Raw genomic sequence first — 19,312 nt, 5'->3', positions numbered from 1 at the left:
GTAAAATATGCACTGATTCGTATCTATTTCTCCTGAAAAGGATGGGGAGAAAATGGCAGGCACACAGAGCCTCATTGGTGTCCCCCAAAATGTTAAGGAGTAAGAACTGGAGGAAATAGTAAGCCATGAGCCAAATTAAGAACACGATTACTGAAAGCAAAGTGGCACAGGACTAATCACACACACACATCTGGGATAAAAAGTGGGTTTATTGTCAGGAGCCTGACAAGGCTGCTCTGCACAGAGAGAGGGACAGCAGCAGCAAGCAGGGACAGCAGCAGTGATTCCCCCTTGAATGTTACCTCTTATAGGCTAGAATCATGGCCGGGGCTAGGGGCGGGTTTAGTTTTGACTGATATAGTGAGCATCCCCTGATCTTGTGGAAGGCAAGTCTTGTTTCTTGGAAACAAAGACAGGCAGTTTCCCTATCTCTCCGAAGGTGGGGAGGTGGGGGACAAGAAAACCAGCATGCCCTTTTATCTTCTCAAGGAGAGAACAGGGAAATCACTACATCCCTATCTCAGGGGTTGGAAAGTTGCTTCCCATCTGTCAATGAGAAAACAGGGGGAGACCAGCACAGCTCCAGACCAGTAAGTTTTATCTTGGGAATAAGAACAGTATTCATAAAGTGGGGGTGGGGGGAAAGGAAGATGGTTGCAATTATGCTAACAATTACCTGGGTCTGTTGTCACCAGCACTTGAAAATGATGTTTGTAGAAAGCTAAATGTAATGTGGCAGCACTAATTTAGGGAAATAGCCACCACCACATTGCTCTCTTTTGGCCATCTCCCTATCCTGTAACTTAGTACAGGGTGTAAGGTGAGGGCCCAACATGATCCTTTTCCATATGACTGAGAATGTTAATCCTTTTTGTGAACATACACCCATAATTACACAAACGTGCACAGCTTATTAGGTAGCTATTTGGAAGGTAATGTGAATCAAGAAATGGGATGTAGGACAAAGAGCGTATGTGTGTAGATAATAAAGAGTTCAACTTTGTGTGTCAGAAAGTATCAAGTGTAGATATCTATTGAAAAATGAGGGTAAAACTATGAAATGGGTTGCAGAGATGTGGAGGTCAGTGCCATTTAAGAGAAGTTGAAATGACACATTTTGTCATCATCACTTGCAGGAGACAAGGAAGCTAATGACCAAGAATGGAAACCTAGACAATGACACACACAGCTCACACTGAAAAATGTAAGGCTAAACTGGAGTGTGTGGCATATGCCTATAATACCAGCTGCTCAGGAGCCTAAGTAGGAGGATCACGAGTTCAGAGCCAGCCTCAGAAATTTAATGAGGCCCTAAGAAACTTAGTAAGACCCTGTCTCCAAATAAAATATAAAAAGTGCTGGGGATGTGGCTCAGTGGTTAAGTGGTCCTGGGTTCCATCCCTGGTACAGAAAAGAAATGTAAGGCTGCACGTTCTATTTCTCAGGTGGGATTAGGTGAGAAGCACCCCCACAATCAAGAATCTGTGGTTTTAAATAGGTTCAGTACTGACACATAGTGGAACACTGGCATGTTCAAATTCCACATTTTTCCACCTTTTTAAAATATTTATTTATTTATTCTAATTAGGTATATATGTCAGCAGAATGCTTTGTGATTCATTGTACACAAATGGGGCACAAGTTTTTATTTTTCTGGTTGCACACAATGTAGCATCACACCATATATGCTGTCATACATAAATGTACCTAGGATAATGTCCATCTCATCTATTCAAGCTCTGACATCATAAGTTTTTCCTGTCCTTCATGGAATCATCACAAGAGTTAAATAAGATCATGGAAGTAAAGTTTATGGAATACTTAAAGAACAAAGGAAGGAAAGGTGATCCTTAAAGAGGGAAGTTGAAAAGCAGATTCTGGCCTCCTCGACCATGCTTGAGGCAACAACATTTAGGGCCCCAAGAGGACTTAGTTTCCAACAAATACAAATTAAACTGCCATAAGAAGGTAAACATGATGTGCATTTAAATACACGTCAAGTAAAAAAGGAAGGAAAAATGCAGACATGAGAAGAAAAGAGAAGTAAAATGGTTGAGAATGATATAAACACTTGCTCAGATAGAGATTTCACTTAGAAATGAAAACTTAAATTTACAAGAGTGACTGCTGACCAGAGTTGTTTGAATCTTAACATTCACCTGGGAGAACAGACTATCATTTAAAGCCAAATTATGGTTTTCAAAAGGAACACATGATAAATTAGTGGTTTAAGAACTTTGGACAGAAACTTTAATTAAATGATTTAAATTATGCCTTCAAGGTTAGCTAGAATTAACAAACCGGACACCTTTCCATCAGGTCATTGAGATTATCTTTTACATCAACTACACTCTCCATTTCAGTTTCTATTTATCGGGAATTTTCTTTTTGAATAGAAACATGGAAAGAAATATCTGCAATAATAATCAAATCTAAAACTCAATATTTATATTGAATAAAATTATGTATGTATCACAAGGTTTACCATGATACCGAGAATAGAATTGTCTCCTTACTCAACACTCTTCTCAGAACTCCCTTCACCTCTCTGTTTCTCAGGCTGCAGATGAAGGGATTCGGCATGGGAGTCACCACTGTGTACATCAGAACCATAATAGAATCTTTCACATAAGATTTGTTAGATGATGAACATAAGTAGAGACCAGTACTGGCCCCCTAGAACAGTGACACCACAGACAGGTGGGAGCCACAGGTGAAGAAGGTCTTGTAGATACCACAAAAAGAAGGAAACTTGAATATGGAGGGGGAAATTTGTGCATAGAACATGGTGATCAGAAGGAATGGGATGACAATAATGAGTTCTCCCATGATAAATATCATCAACTCATTCACATGAGTATCAGAGCAAACCAATTTCAGTAGAGCAGATATGTCACTGAAAAAGTGTAAGATCAGGTTTTCTGAACAGAAAGTCTGGCCTTGAGCAGAGTGTGCATCATGGAATGGAGCATGGTCAGCACCCGGGACAACACCACCAGGGAGAGACAGCTCAGGGCTCAGGACAGCAGTGCAATACAAGAAGCAGATGGCTGCACAGCTGTCATAGGCTATGAACTCCACACAGGAAAGGAGAACAAGGAGAAAGCTCTTCTGGTTTCCAAACAGCAGGAGGAAGTAAATTTTAATCAGGTAGGCTGCAAAGGGAATGAATGGAACTTGACTCTGCGTGTTCTGTAATAGGTTAGGAATGGTCACGTAGGAAAAGCAGAGATCAGAGAAAGACAAGTTGCTGAGAAACAAATACATGGGTGTGTGGAGATGAGAATCCAGCAAATGGCAATGATGATGATGAGGTTCCCCAGGATGATGGTAAGATACATGGAAAGGAATAGGGCATAGAACAGCTTCTGGTGCCCTGGCTGGATGGGCAGGCCCACAAGGAGAAAATCTGAGATGAAAGTTTGGTTCCTTCATGTCATCCTCTATCTCCAGTGTCTTTCAGAGAAAATAATTTAAAAAATCCCTCAACAATCCAAAGAAATGAACATTGTTCTATTATCATACATTGTCTGATACTAATTCTATAATAATTAATCTCATTTTCTTTATATAATTGGAATCTTTAATGCCCAAATGTCTATTCTCCACATCATCATTGATGTCTTTCTCTTAACTTCTAGGGAACATGTTTGAATATTTTATCCTTTCCTAAACACTCTTATCTATTGGCTTCTGAGACAAAATGCTTTGTTATTTTTTATACTTGCCTGACTGATAATCCCAGGAAAACACAACTGACTCCCATTCCATCTGTGTCTTATATGTTGATGTTCCTCAAGGATTTTCAATATGCCATTATTATAAATTTATATACAACCCCAAGAAAAACTCATCTACTCCAGTGTCTTAGATTACCATTTTAAACTCAGACGTAGGGTCTTGGGATGTAGTACGGTGATACAGTGCTTCTCTAGTATGCTCAAGACTCTGGATTTGATCCCCAGTGGTCCAAAAAATAAATTACAAAATAAAATAAAAATCAGTGAGTAACCAATAAATTTCTGTGTCCCATAACCATTATCTTCCCTTCAGTGTATCATAGGCACCTTAAGCTGAAGATGTCCCTAAAGACTCATCAGATTGCACTGCCTCTGTACCACCCTCCTATTCATCTACTCTCTCATATTTCAGAAAAGGAATGCAGCATCAGATCTAAAGTCTGTGAGCTGTTTCGTTGATTCTTTTCTCTTACCACCAACTTCAACATACCACATCACATATATTCCACTCCTGATCACAAGGCCACTCCTAGTCCACGATGTCATCTTAGCTCACCTGGACTTTTTAAGCAGTCTCTCAAATCGTGTCCCTGTTTCTATGCCTCAATACCCTTCCCCTTCAATATGCTTCAATTACACAGTAGCATTCTGAGTAGAAATCAATCAACTCTCTCCTGATTAGTGCTTCAGAGGATTGGCATCACTCTGAAGATAATGTTCCCTTTGAAGGCACAAATGTTGCTTTATTACCTGACCTGCATCTACCTCCACTGTCTCACTTGTCCACACAGTGATAATTGCACTCTACTCTGCAGCAATTCTGGAATTAATAGCATCTCATACACATTGTTCCTCCTGCTTATCACTTTGTCCCTCTGCTCTCTCTTCACCTGGCTTACCCACACTGACTTTCAGGCATATTACATGACACTTGCTAAGCTAAAACTCCCTTGTGTCCATATGCTAGGGGAGTCCTGCAGCATTTTCCACAATATCCTCTTCTCTTGTCATATCAATTGTGTCTGGATCACAGGTTGATAGCTGACTTCCCACCAGGTTGTGAACTCCACACAGGAAAGGCCATGTCTGCCTCATGTCTACAGCAGGACAGCACATGGCCTGGTACCAGGAAGTCAACTTCCCTTAAATAGAATAATTTCTATTTTCATCCTCTCAGAATACAAACTCTCTAGACTTCACCACTAGCACTACATCTTGTCACTGCATTACCAACTTCTCTGATGTAACTTTCTATTCATGGAAAATATTAGGGTCCATCAGATGCCCTGTCCTTTTCAGCAATACTGATACAAATGAAATATTCTTCTGCTTTAATACAGAGGATGCCATCAAATTGATGTGATGAAAATAAATCTGAGAGCATTATGTAAATTATTATAAAAGAGAGGAGAGAAACATATTTTTAAAGCTCTCCTTTGAGTTCCTCCTCAGAGGAATTAGCCATATATGATGGCTAATTTTATGTGTCAGCTTTGCTCAGTCCTGAGGCCAAGTTTTCATCAAATATCACTTTTTCATTGCCATGAAGATATTTTGTAATGTGATTAACATTTAAATCAATAGACTTTAACAAAAGCAGATTACCCTCTATATGATGAGCCTTGTATCATCAGTTAAAAAACTTAGAGGAAAGAAAGACTTTATTCTCCTGATCAAGAATTCTGCCCCCAAAAGACTTTTCTCCCCTGAGGAAGAATTCTGCCTCCAGAGTGCTCTGGATTCAAAAGTGTAACATCCATTCTTCCCTGATCTACAGTCTGCAAACTGTGAACTTAGAAATATCCAAATCATATGAACTATGTTCTTAAAATAAATTCACACACAAAATCATAGCCATGTACATCATATTAATTCTTCTACTCAGCTGTAATAAACCCCAGTACATCACAAACCTGTCAGAGAAAACAGAGGAAGAGCTTTAACAGATGTGGGAAGCTCATTTTGCTAAAATGAAAAGAATGAGTACAACTGCTGGTAACTTCACCCTGCTGATGGTGTTTAACACTGCCGCATTAGCAGTATGTGCCCTTAAATATTTGGTGCTGGCATTACAATGGGAAGAAATATGTAGACAGACCATGCATCTAGTCTCTCAGAATTTTTCATTTCCTGGTGAGTGAGTAGGAAGATCTCATGTGTTGGGAGTATATCCAGGGACAACAAATCACAGACATCACCTGCTGATGTCATCACTGATGACCCAATGAACTTCTACAGCTTAAAAATCCATAGTTCTCAACCTGACCCAAACATAAGAATCACCTAGGACAGTGTTTCTAAAATTTAATATGCATGCAAGTCACTTGGGGATTCTGTTAAAAACCTAATCTGATTCTGTAAATCAACTTCTACATTTTAAATGGACACTAAGTTGATATCAGTACTGCTGTCACTGAAATGCACTTCAGTAGTAAACACATACATTGTCATTAAAAGCAGGTTATTGAGCCCCTTTAGATAAATTTAATCAGAATCCATGATAGGAGGCCCATGCCCATGCCTTCCTAATGCCAAGCTTTTTAGAGCTCTATAGGGGAATGTAAACTAAAGAATGCTCAAGAATTATTACAGCACTGAACTTGTATTCACAGACTATTTTTAAGGGCAAATGATACAATCATTGCAAGTACATTGCACAATAAGTTATAGCAATGAATATTATTATCAACAAAACATAAAAATGTGAGACAAACATTAATCAAAGTATTAAAACCATGTGAGAAAGTCTTGGGAGGCAGAAAGATGGAAAAGAAGAAACTTAACAATCTAAAAAATTATTCTGCTGAACATTATACAACCTGAGAATTCAAATCAATCACATTTGAAAGACAGACAAGAGCTCATTCACTCTGCTACCAACTCATCCAGGGTGGCTGAAGGTGATTCCAGGGCCCTGACCCAAGATCCTTTTCCCCTTATTCATTAGAGACACAGGAATAATAGTCTCCATAATCTTCACCTGACTGCACCATCCCTTATCATTCTTCCCCTTCTACACACAGAAGTCTGAGGAGCTCTGCATCCCAGAGGAGTACCAACACTGGAGGAACTCATTACAGACAAAATAATTAGCCAGGACCTCTCAGAGACTAATTCTCCCAAAGTTCCTGTAGTGGTGACTCATGACAGCCTCTGTTCACACCAGCCCATCCTTTGGGGGAAGGTGAAGATGCTGAGCAGCTCAGAACAGATGCTTTCTCATTGCCTGTGTGGGGAAGGGGCAGGAGACCTGTGTGGCTGCAGCCTACATTTCAGGATGTGAAGGTGGATGGCTGCAGAAACCACGAAGTAATCAGGGACCACACTGTGAATGTCCCAACCTATCTTAGGAGTTTAAGAGTTTAGGCTTTATCCTTTGGATAACAGGGATCCATACACCATACAGTAGTCCTTGAGTAGAGTAAATTCATGTTTCAGAAACAGCAAGGATGGCAGAACCTTTTATTTCTCCCCATCTTGCTGCTCACTGTCAGTAGGAGAGGAAGAAATGCATTTAACAAGGATCAGACTTCTATGATTAAAGCACATGCAGATACAAAGAAATCAGAAGAATCAGAAAAAAAAACTTCCCAGACCATTTTCAATTCTTCCTCATGTAGTATTGAAAATTAATTGATTTCTGCACCTCATTTGGCTCATTTTCTGTGGAAATCCTTGAATACCCAGCACAATTATCATCCCTTTCTCTGTGTCTCTTCCTTTTTTTAATATTTATTTTTTAGTTTTCGGCGGACACAACATCTTTGTTTGTATGTGGTGCTGAGAATCGAACCTGGGCCGCACGCATGCCAGGCGAGCGCGCTACCGCTTGAGCCACATCCCCAGCACTCTATGTCTCTTCCTAATGCCAAGAATATTCTTTCTCCACATTTGATTGGGAAGCCAGGTTTGATGTATGTAATTCACTTTCTCACCATCCACTCCTCCTTCACCATCATCAGCTTCAGGATCTTCACATAATGACACATTGCAAATTTCCTTCCTAGGGACCGCATCCTGATTGGTGTCACCTTTATTGGGTTCTATAGTTTCATTAATGTTTGTTAAAGGACTTGGAAATATAAAGTGCCACACAAACTATTCCCAGAAACTCAGATGCCACCTTCTCTTTTCCAGTCGTGTAGAGTAACAAAGTTTCCCCTTAGTGATCAATGTCAACTACCCCATGCACAGTAGCAACTCTGCTGTTTGCACATTAGCTAACACATGAATCAGAAAATGGCCAAACAAAGGATGGTTATATCCCTTGGCAGAAGACCATGTCCCTTCAGAACTATACACTTCTAATGCACCATCCTAAGTTTTCTCAGCCACTTATTTCAGTCAGTGTTGCAGTGATCTCAACTGATTTCAGTGGCTACCACATGAAAGCACTGCACATCTATCCTGCTCCATCTCACCTTGGCTTTTGCTTTTGGATATCTCTGGCTCCACAGAGCGAATGTCATGGGGAATCTCCTCAGCACTCAAACAAACATTAAAATCTACCATCCAGTTTCTATGAACTGTTGTACAGAATGTGAAATGTGGAAATCCAATTTTTCCAGGACCAAATATTAAAGAGACTCCTGTACCAGCTTTCCACCAGTACAATGAAATATCTAGCACAGTCAACTTATAAACAGGTTCATTTAGCTCACAGTTTGAGGAGTTCTAATGGCAAATGGCCTAGTGCAGCCTTGGCCAGGTCAGCCCTGGCATGATCACCTCATGATGTGGGATAGGGATGGCAGAGCACATGCAGAGAAAGGATCACATCTTAAACTAGAATGGAGATTCCATGATTCTTTTGAAATCATCCACAATAACCTAAGGACTTTTCTACATGTATTTGCCACTTAACCATAGCAACTCCTATACTGCAATACTTAGTCTAGGCCTTTATGTATGAGCCCTTGACAGACAGCCAACATTAAAACATGGTAAATTGGCACAGGAAAAGATCAACAACAGGCCTGCAAGGTAGGCGAACCGGCGACCCACGGGCAGGTCCGGCCCAGCAACCTGCCGAGTGACAGAGCTGACACACGCGCCTGCAGAAAACGCGGTCCTGCGACCCACCAGCAGGACAGGTCCAGCGGCCTGCTGAGGGGCAGGCCCGTCCCCTCCCCCAGTGCTTGCAAGGTAGGCGGGACTGTGACCACAGGCAGATCAGGCCCAGCAGCCTGCTGAGGGGCAGGCCCATCCCCTCCCCCAGTGCCTGCAAGGTAGGCGGGACTGTGACCACAGGCAGATCAGGCCCAGCGGCCTGCTGAAGGGCAGGCCCGTCCCCTCCCCCAGTGCCTGCAAGGTAGGCGGGACTGTGACCACGGGCAGATCAGGCCCAGCAGCCTGTTGAGGGGCGGAGCCGGCCCCTCCCCCAGTGCCTGCAAGGTAGGTGGAACTGTGACCACAGGCAGATCAGGCCCAGCGGCCTGCTGAGGGGCAGGCCCGTCCCCTTCCCCAGTGCCTGCAAGGTAGGCGGGACTGTGACCACTGGCAGATCAGGCCCAGCGGCCTGTTGAGGGGCGGAGCCGGCCCCTCCCCCAGTGCCTGCAAGGTAGGCGAACCGGTGACCCACGGGCAGGTCAGGCCCAGCAACCTGCCAAGTGACAGAGCTGACACACGCGCCTGCAGGGAACGTGGTCCTGCGACCCACCAGCAGGACAGGTCCAGCGGCCTGCTGAGGGGCAGGCCCGTCCCCTCCCCCAGTGCCTGCAAGGTAGGCGGGACTGTGACCACCGGCAGATCAGGCCCAGCGGCCTGCTGAGGGGCGGAGCCGGCCCCTCCCCCCGCACCTGCAAGGTAGGCGGACCTGCGGCCCATCGGTAGGTTAGGCCCAGCAACCTGCAGAGTGACAGAGGTGCCCCTCGTGCCTGCTGGGTAGGCGGACCTTCTACCGGCCAGCAGAGCAGACCTAGGGCCCGCCAACGTGGTAGACGGATCACACCAATTGGAGGAGGATCACAGCCACTACCTGCCCTGCAAGGGAGACTTTTCAACTATACAAGAGCAATATAAATAAATAGAAGGAAAATTTCAAAAACACAACAGTTTCACCAAGCAGAAAGAAACACCAGCAGTATGAAAAGACAAGGAAAGAAAGGACCACAGGCAATGCAGGTCAACTCAACTTTAGAAGAGGTAATAGCTCCAACAGATGGAATGTCAGAGAGGTCAGGATATACATGCTTCAGATGATCTGGAGTCTCAAGGAAGACATGAGACAGCAAAATCAGACAATGAAAGATCACATTGACAAGGAACTACATAAACAAATCCAGGAAGTAAAAGATCAATTTCACAGGGAGATAGAGGAAATAAAAAACAAACAAATAGAAATCCTAGAAATGCAGGAAGCAATAAACCAACTTAAAAACTTAATTGAGAATACTATCAGCAGAGTGGATCACTTAGAAGATAGAACATCAGACAATGAAGACAGAGTATTTCAACTTGAAAAGAACATAGACAGCTCAGCAAGTCTGCTAAGAAACCATGAGCAGAACATCCAAGAAATATGGGATAATCTCAAAAGACCAAACTTAAGAGTCATTGGGATACAGGAAGGCACAGAGCTCCAAACCAAAGGAATAAACAATCTATTCAGTGAAATAATACGAGAAAACTTCCCAGACTTGAAAAATGAGACAGAATCCCAAATCCTAGAAGCCTACAGGACGCCGAATGTGCAAAATCATAAGAGATCCACACCTAGACACATTATAATGAAGATGTCCAACATACAGAATAAGGAGAGAATTTTAAAAACTACAAGAGAAAGGAAGCAGATTACATTTAGGGGTAAACCAATCAGGATAACAGCTGATCTCTCAACACAGACTCTAAAAGCTAGAAGATCCTGGAATAACATATTTCAAACGCTAAAAGAAAATGGGTTCCAACCAAGAATCATGTATCCGGTGAAATTAAGCTTCAGGATGGAAGATGAAATTAAAATATTCCATGATAAACAAAAGTTAAAAGAATTTGCAGCTAGAAAACCATCTCTTCAAAAAATCCTTGGCAAAACACTACAGGAAGAGGAAATGGAAAACAACAATTGAAACCAACAGTGGGAGGTAGGACAGTAAAGGGGGAAAATAATCAAAGAGGAAAACAAATCAGGTTTAGCAGCATTAATAAACAAATATGTCTGGAAGAACAAACCATATCTCAATAATAACCCTAAATGTTAATGGCCTAAACTCACCAATAAAGAGACACAGGCTAGTTGAATGGATCACAAAACAAGACCCAACAATATGCTGCCTACAGGAGACGCATTTGATAGGAAAAGATATACATAGACTGAAGGTGAAAGGTTGGAAAAAATCATATCACTCAAATGGACTGCGGAAACAAGCAGGAGTGTCCATACTCATATCAAATAAAATAGACTTCAAACCAAAGTTAATCAAAAGGGATAAAGAGGGACACTACATACTGCTCAAGGGAACAATACACCAACAAGACATAACAATCATAAATATATATGCCCCAAACAATGGTGCTGCTATGTTCATCAAGCAAACTCTTCCCAAGTTCAAGAGTCTAATAGACCACCATACAATAATCATGGGAGACTTCAACACACCTCTCTCACCACTGGACAGATCTTCCAAACAAAAGTTGAATAAGGAAACTATAGAACTCAATAACACAATTAACAACCTAGACTTAATTGACATATATAGAATATACCACCCAACATCAAGCAGCTACACTTTTTTCTCAGCAGCACATGGATCCTTCTCAAAAATAGATCATATATTATGTCACAGGGCAACTCTTAGACAATATAAAGGAGCAGAGATAATACCATGCATCTTATCTGATCATAATGGAATGAAACTAAAAATCAACGATAAAAGAAGGAAGGAAAAATCATGCATCATTTGGAGAATGAACAATAGGTTACTGAATGATCAATGGGTTTTAGAAGACATCAAGGAGGAAATTAAAAAATTCTTAGAGTTTGAAAACACAGACACAACATATCGGAATCTATGGGACACATTGAAAGCAGTTCTAAGAGGAAAATTCATTGCTTGGAGTTCATTCCTTAAAAAAAGAAAAAAACAACAAATAAATGATCTCATACTTCATCTCAAAATCCTAGAAAAAGAAAAGCAAAACAACAGCAAAAGAAGTAGAAGGCAAGAAATAATTAAAATCAGAGCTGAAATTAATGAAATCGAAACAAAAGAAACAATTGAAAAAATTGACAAAACGAAAAGTTGGTTCTTTGAAAAGATAAATAAAATTGACAGACCCTTAGCCATGCTATAGAAGAGAAGAAGAGAGAGAACTCAAATTTCTAGCATACGGGATGAAAAAGGCAAGATCACGACAGACACTTCAGAAATACAGAAGATAATCAGAAATTATTTTGAATCCTTATACTCCAATAAAATAGAAGACAGTGAAGGCATCAATAAATTTCTTAAGTCATATAATCTGCCCAGATTGAGTCAGGAGGATATAGACAACCTAAACAGACCAATATCAATTGAGGAAATAGAAGAAACCATCAAAAGATTACCATCTAAGAAAAGCCCAGGACCGGATGGGTATACAGCAGAGCTTTACAAAACCTTTAAAGAGGAACTAATACCAATACTTTTCAAGCTATTTCAGGAAATAGAAAAAGAGGGAGAACTTCCAAATTCATTCTACGAGGCCAACATCACCCTGATTTCGAAACCAGACAAAGACACTTCAAAGAAAGAAAACTACAGACCAATATCTCTAATGAACCTAGATGCAAAAATCCTCAATAAAATTCTGGCGAATCGAATACAAAAACATATCAAAAAAATTGTGCACCATGATCAAGTAGGATTCATCCCTGGTATGCAAGGCTGGTTCAATATACGGAAATCAATAAATGTTATTCACCACATCAATAGACTTAAAAATAAGAACCATATGATCATCTCGATAGATGCAGAAAAAGCATTCGACAAAGTACAGCATCCCTTTATGTTCAAAACTCACGAAAAACTAGAGATAACAGGAACATACCTCAACATTGTAAAAGCAATTTATGCTAAGCCTCAGGCTAGCATCATTCTGAATGGAGAAAAATTGAAGGTATTCCCTCTAAAATCTGGAACAAGACAGGGATGCCCTCTCTCACCACTTCTGTTCAACATAGTTCTCGAAACACTGGCCAGAGCAATTAGACAGACGAAAGAAATTAAAGGCATAAAAATTGGAAAAGAAGAACTTAAATTATCACTATTTGCAGATGACATGATTCTATAACTAGCAGACCCAAAAGGGTCTACAAAGAAACTATTAGAGCTAATAAATGAATTCAGCAAAGTGGCAGGTTATAAAATCAACACGCATAAATCAAAGGCATTTCTGTATATCAGCGACAAATCCTCTGAAATGGAAACGAGGACAACCACTCCGTTCACAATATCCTCAAAAAGAATAAAATACTTGGGAATCAACCTAACAAAAGAGGTGAAAGACTTATACAATGAAAACTACAGAACCCTAAAGAGAGAAATTGAAGAAGACCTTAGAAGATGGAAAAATATACCCTGTTCATGGATAGGCAGAACTAACATCATCAAAATGGCGATATTACCAAAAGTTCTCTATAGGTTTAATGCAATGCTAATCAAAATCCCAACGGCATTTCTTGTAGAAATAGAGAAAGCAATCATGAAATTCATATGGAAGAATAAAAGACCCAGAATTGCAAAAACAATACTAAGCAGGAAGTGTGAATCAGGCGGTATAGCGATTCCAGATTTCAAACTATACTACAGAGCAATAGTAACAAAAACAGCATGGTACTGGTACCAAAACAGGCGGGTGGACCAATGGTACAGAATAGAGGACACAGAAACCAACCCATAAAACTACAACTTTCTTATATTTGATAAAGGGGCTAAAAGCATGCAATGGAGGAAGGATAGCATCTTCAACAAATGGTGCTGGGAAAGCTGGAAATCCATATGCGACAAAATGAAACTGAATCCCTTTCTCTCGCCATGCACAAAAGTTAACTCAAAATGGATCAAGGAGCTTGATATCAAATCGGAGACACAGCATCTGATAGAAGAGAAAGTTGGCTACGACCTACATGCTTTGGGGTCGGGCTCCAAATTCCTCAATAGGACACCCATAGCACAAGAGTTAACATCTAGAATCAACAAATGGGACTTACTCAAACTAAAAAGTTTTTTTCTCAGCAAAAGAAACAATAAGAGAGGTAAACAGGGAGCCTATATCATGGGAACAAATCTTTACTCCTCACACTTCAGATAGAGCCCTAATATCCAGAGTATATAAAGAACTCAGAAAATTAGACAATAAGATAACAAATAACCCCATCAACAAATGGGCCAAGGACTTGAACAGACACTTCTCAGAGGAGGACATACAATCAATCAACAAGTACATGAAAAAATGCTCACCATCTCTAGCAGACAGAGAAATGCAAATCTAAACCACCCTAAGATACCATCTCACTCCAGTAAGATTGGCAGCCATTACGAAGTCAAACAACAATAAGTGCTGGCGAGGATGTGGGGAAAAGGGTACACTTGTACATTGTTGGTGGGACTGCAAATTGGTGCAGCCAATTTGGAAAGCAGTATGGAGATTTCTTGGAAAGCTGGGAATGGAACCACCATTTGACCCAGCTATCCCCCTTCTCGGTCTATTCCCTAAAGACCTAAAAAGAGCATACTACTACAGGGACACTGGTACATCGATGTTCATAGCAGCACAATTCACAATAGCAAGACTGTGGAACCAACCTAGATGCCCTTCAATAGACGAATGGATAAAAAAATGTTGCATTTATACACAATGGAGTATTACTCTGCATTAAGAAATGACAAAATATTAGAATTTGGAGGGAAATGGATGGCATTAGAGCAGATTATGCTAAGCGAAGCTAGCCAAGCCCTAAAAAACAAATGCCAAATGTCTGATTTGATTTAAGGAGAGTAAATAAGAACAGACTAGGGAAGAAGAGCACGAGAAGAAGACCATCATTAAACGAGGAGGAGAGGTGGGAGGGAAAGGGAGAGAGAAGGGAAATTGCATGGAAATGGAAGGAGACCCTCAGGGTTATACAAAATTACATACAAGAGGAAGTGAGGGGAAAGGGAAAAAATAATACAAGGGGGAGGAATGAATTACAGTAGTGGGGGTAGAGAGAGAAGAGGGGAGGGGAGGGGAGGGGGTATAGTAGAGGATAGGAAAGGCAGCAGAATACAACAGACATGAGTATATCAATATGTAAATCAATGGAAGTGTAACTGATGTGATTCTGCAAGCTGTATATGGGGTAAAATGGGAGTTCATAACCCACTTGAATCAAAATGTGAAATATGATATATCAAGAACTATGTAATGTTTTGAACAACCAACAATAAAAAAATTAAAAAATTAAAAAAAGATCAACAACAATATCTAATGATAAGTTAGAACACTTAAAGCATATACTATAATAAATTGTCTTAGTGATCTCTCTCACTAATATCTTTAGTTTTTAGTTGTATATGGACAAAATATCTTTATTTTATCTATCTTTTTATGTGGTGCTGAGGATCAATCCCAGTGCCTCACATGTACTATGGCGAGAGCTCCACCGCTGAGACACAACCTCAGTCCCTCCCCCTAAAACTTTACTGAACTATATTCATTCTTCTTCTTCCTGTCACACTGTATCATGATAAAATTCTTACAGAGTGAGATGAAGTGAGATGAATGACCTAGACTTTGTTATGTAGCATTTTCTACATAATACAATGCTCACTTGAAGGTTCATTTGAACCTTATCAAGTAAATTTCATTATGTGAGGTTTACTTATTTCACAGCAATACAAAAAGGGCAATCTGATGCTACTTGTATAAAATGCTACACTCCTAAGATATTTCAAATCATTCACAATCTAGTACTTGATTTATTTTTATGGATTATCCAACTATTTTTCTTCAAGTCCCCAATGTAGGCTCCAACAGCACAGGATTCCTGTCCATTCCCTAAATGGGCAATGATTCATCATACATCCCTGGGCTCTCCATCCCTACCTTTCCCCAGAGTACAGTAGGGTGTGATCAGTGGCTTTAATCAGTCACCATCCAGGACTCTGATAATTTGCCTTGAAGAGATCCTGGATAATTACTTTGTGCCTAATGAGTTAGGCCCGAATTTGGACTCCCCTGGGATACAGAGCCTCTGGGGTCCGTGGATGGCTAGAAGGTGAGACATGAGAAGGGATGGCAGACACGTGATGCCTACAGAGGACGTTACTTCATATGCTTGTAATGAATAAAGGGGAGCAAAATCTTGGGTCAGGGCCCCAGAGTCACCCTCAGACACCCTGGGTAAGTTGTCACTATGCCAGGTTGTATGATGTTCTGCCAGGTAAGTTTTCAGGTGTGACAACTTCCCTCTTTTCCATCGAGCTGCCTTCCAAGACTTTGCCACAGTATAGAAATATTTTGAATAAAGTTCATCACTTACAACACTTTTTATTAATAACACTGCTCATTAATATTACTTACTGTGCAATGAATCCTCAAAGGTCTCAGCATTTTGACATACTGAGCCTGTAAGACAGGGTTCATGCTGTAACAGTTCTTAACCTTTCTTTATTTTACATTCACCTGAGGGACTTTAAAAAGCGTTGCACAAGCCACTTCACAGATCTTCCAATTAAGTTATCTCAAGGTGCTCAGTAATCTGAGTTAAACAGCAATGTGTGTATTTGCTACTCAAGTACAGTCCAGTGATCACAGTATTGACACCACTACTTGGAGGTTCATTTAAAGTATAGAGTCTGAGCTATTGCACTGGAATGAATGTCTTAATGATAAGTAATTTGCATGTGTGTTAAGTGTAGAAACACTGCCCTACATGATTCTTGTGTGCATCCCAGAGTGAGGATATTGGATTTAATGGCTGAAGAAGAAGAAGCTCAGTGGTTCATCTATGAAAACATCTGCAGCTGTTATCTCTGGTTTTGTGATCCCTGCACAGCTTCTTGACACAAAGATAGTCCCACAAACTCAAAAGGTAAGCAAAAGTCTGAGAAACCAGGTACATGATTTTCTCCTCATGTTTCTTCCCTTTATGATGCCAACACATGGTATCCAAAGGTTCGAACTGTTAATGCAGTTCTGTTAAACACCATCAGCAGAGGGGTGGAATTCCCAGCAGTAGAACTCATTTATATCATTTACTGAATGAGTTTCCCTCATCTTTTAATGTTCCTCCTCTGCATTTTTGATGACTTGGAGACAGTTTGGGGTTTTGTTTGTTTATTTGGTACTGCGGATTGAACCCAGAGGAGCTCAACCACTGAACAACATCTCCAGCCCATTTTTTATGTTTTATTAGAGACAAAGTCTCACTGGGTTGCTTAGTGCCTTGCCAAGTTGCAGAGGCTGGCTTTGAACTTGTGATCCTCCTGCCTCACCTCCCGAGCTGATGAATTACAGAGACATGCCATCGTGCCCAACCATACTGAGCTTTATCAACCAAGGTTACCCAAAAGAAAGTGGCATATGTGTGTGTGTGTGTGTGTGTGTGTGTGTGTGTGTGTGTGTGTGAGAGAGAGAGAGAGAGAGAGAGAGAGAGAGAGAGAGAGAGAGAGAGAGAGAGAGAGAGAAAGAGAGAGAGAGACCAATTACAGTTGCTAAGAATGACCCAGTCAGGCAGGGAAAAGAAAATTCTACACTCCTTTTGTGACAGAATCAAACAGATAAGTACTTAGGAAAGAATGGGCTACTGAAACATGTTGAAAAGAAGATGAGAAAAAGTAATAAATGATCATAGAGATAAAAGACACTTGAAGGTTATACTTATTGTGATGGTGGTGGGATCAACTATTGTAAAACACGTAAACACTGTGTATGAGAAAAAAATGATCATTTTCACTTGGGTATTTAAAGGGCCTTATTATTTCCTTTAAAGGTATTGGAGACAAATAATAATGGGAAAAAACCAAACTCTCATCTCAGAGTTCCTCCTCCTGGGCCTGCCCATCCAGCCAGAGCACCAGAACCTCTTCTATGCCCTGTTCCTGGCCATGTATCTTACCACCGTCCTGGGGAACCTCCTCATCATCACCCTCATTCGCCTGGACTCCCATCTGCACACTCCGATGTATTTGTTTCTCAGCAACTTGTCCTTCTCTGACCTCTGCTTTTCCTCTGTCACCATGCCCAAATTGCTACAGAACATGCAGAGGCAAGTCCCCTCCATCCCCTATGCAGGCTGCCTGACACAAATATACTTCTTTCTGTTTTTTGGAGACCTTGGGAACTTCATCCTTGTGGCCATGGCCTATGACCGCTATGTGGCCATCTGCTTCCCCCTGCACTACACCACCATCATGAGCCCCAAGCTCTGTCTCTCCCTGGTGGTGCTGTCCTGGGTGCTGACCACATTCCATGCCCTGTTGCACACCCTGCTCATGGCAAAAGTCTCTTTTTGTGTGGACAACGTAATCCCGCACTTTTTCTGTGACATGTCTGCTATGCTGAAGCTGGCCTGCTCTGACACCCATGTCAATGAGTTAGTGATATTTATTGTGGTAGGACTCTTTCTTGTCTTCCCATTCCTACTCATTCTTGTGTCCTATGCAAAGATAGTGTCCTCCATTTTCAAGATCCCTTCTGCTCGAGGTATCCGTAAGGCCTTCTCCACTTGTGGCTCCCACCTCTTTGTGGTGTCGCTGTTCTATGGGCCACTCATAATTCTATACATATCTCCATCAGCTAGTAATTCTACTGTGAAAGACACTGTCATGTCTCTGATGTACACGGTGGTCACTCCCATGCTGAACCCCTTCATCTACAGCCTGAGGAACAGAGACATGAAGGGAGCCCTAGGAAGAGTCTTTTGTCAGAAGAAAATTCCCTTCTGTGTATGATAGAAATAACTGGGACTTTTACATCATTTTATCCAGTAAATTTGTTGATATTAATATTGGGATATTATTGTAGATTGTTTCCCACATCATGATAACTTCTGATGAAGTAGCATATCACTTAATTGTTCAACAGGTAAAAGAGAGGAAGTTTAGCTGATTAGTTGGAAGGAGGTCTTGTTAACCTGGCTATGCCTTCCTGTTTGTCTTTTCTTGGTGATCCTGGGAAAGCACAGGGTAAGGGCTACTGTTTTATGATTTCCATTCTTCACATTCTTAAGATTCCCCTGTATTTTGTTATCTTGTCTAAAACATGCTTTGAATATGGCATAAGTTTTAAACAGTGCTTCATAATCTTAGGTTGTTGCCCAATAACATTTAAATATCTCAAAATCCCAGGCTCCTTCTAATATCTCCTACATAATTTTTCTGCACAAATTTTGACATCATTCTATCATTTAGCTTTCCTACATCCCTTATTTATTTTCATGTCTATGTTAATTTTTCTGCCCTTCCCTGACCCTAAATACATTTTCTAACCCTTTTTGTAATGCTGGTAATTGCATAATTCTGTCTTTACCTGTGATTACATAGAGCAGGAACCCTATAAATTATTTCTCCAGGACTGGGCAAGGAAGCTTGAGATTGGTTCAGTTTTAA

General features: G+C 40.8%; 1 protein-coding gene and 1 pseudogene across 1 annotated transcript; one reads left to right on the top strand and one right to left on the bottom strand.

The window, feature by feature from the left end:
- Window positions 1–2,481: 2,481 nt before the first annotated feature.
- On the bottom strand, window positions 2,482–3,440 carry LOC101958895 (olfactory receptor 1468-like; annotated as a pseudogene).
- A 14,273-nt stretch (window positions 3,441–17,713) lies between these two features.
- Window positions 17,714–18,655, top strand: LOC101973954 (olfactory receptor 1E16). Its single transcript, XM_005337383.4, has one exon. The coding sequence runs from the start codon at window positions 17,714–17,716 to the stop codon at window positions 18,653–18,655; it is 942 nt and encodes a 313-aa protein (XP_005337440.4).
- The last annotated feature ends 657 nt before the right edge of the window (window positions 18,656–19,312 follow it).

The sequence above is a fragment of the Ictidomys tridecemlineatus genome, chromosome 3 (genome assembly GCF_052094955.1).
Source record: "Ictidomys tridecemlineatus isolate mIctTri1 chromosome 3, mIctTri1.hap1, whole genome shotgun sequence".
Taxonomy (NCBI): domain Eukaryota; kingdom Metazoa; phylum Chordata; class Mammalia; order Rodentia; family Sciuridae; genus Ictidomys; species Ictidomys tridecemlineatus.
The sequence above is the reverse complement of the archived record's forward strand: the minus strand, read 5'-3'. Positions and strand labels throughout refer to the sequence as shown.

Coding starts and splice junctions, on each gene's coding strand:
- LOC101973954 (XM_005337383.4), top strand. CDS start 17,714: ATGGGAAAAAACCAAACTCTCATCTCAGAGTTCCTCCTCCTGGGCCTG.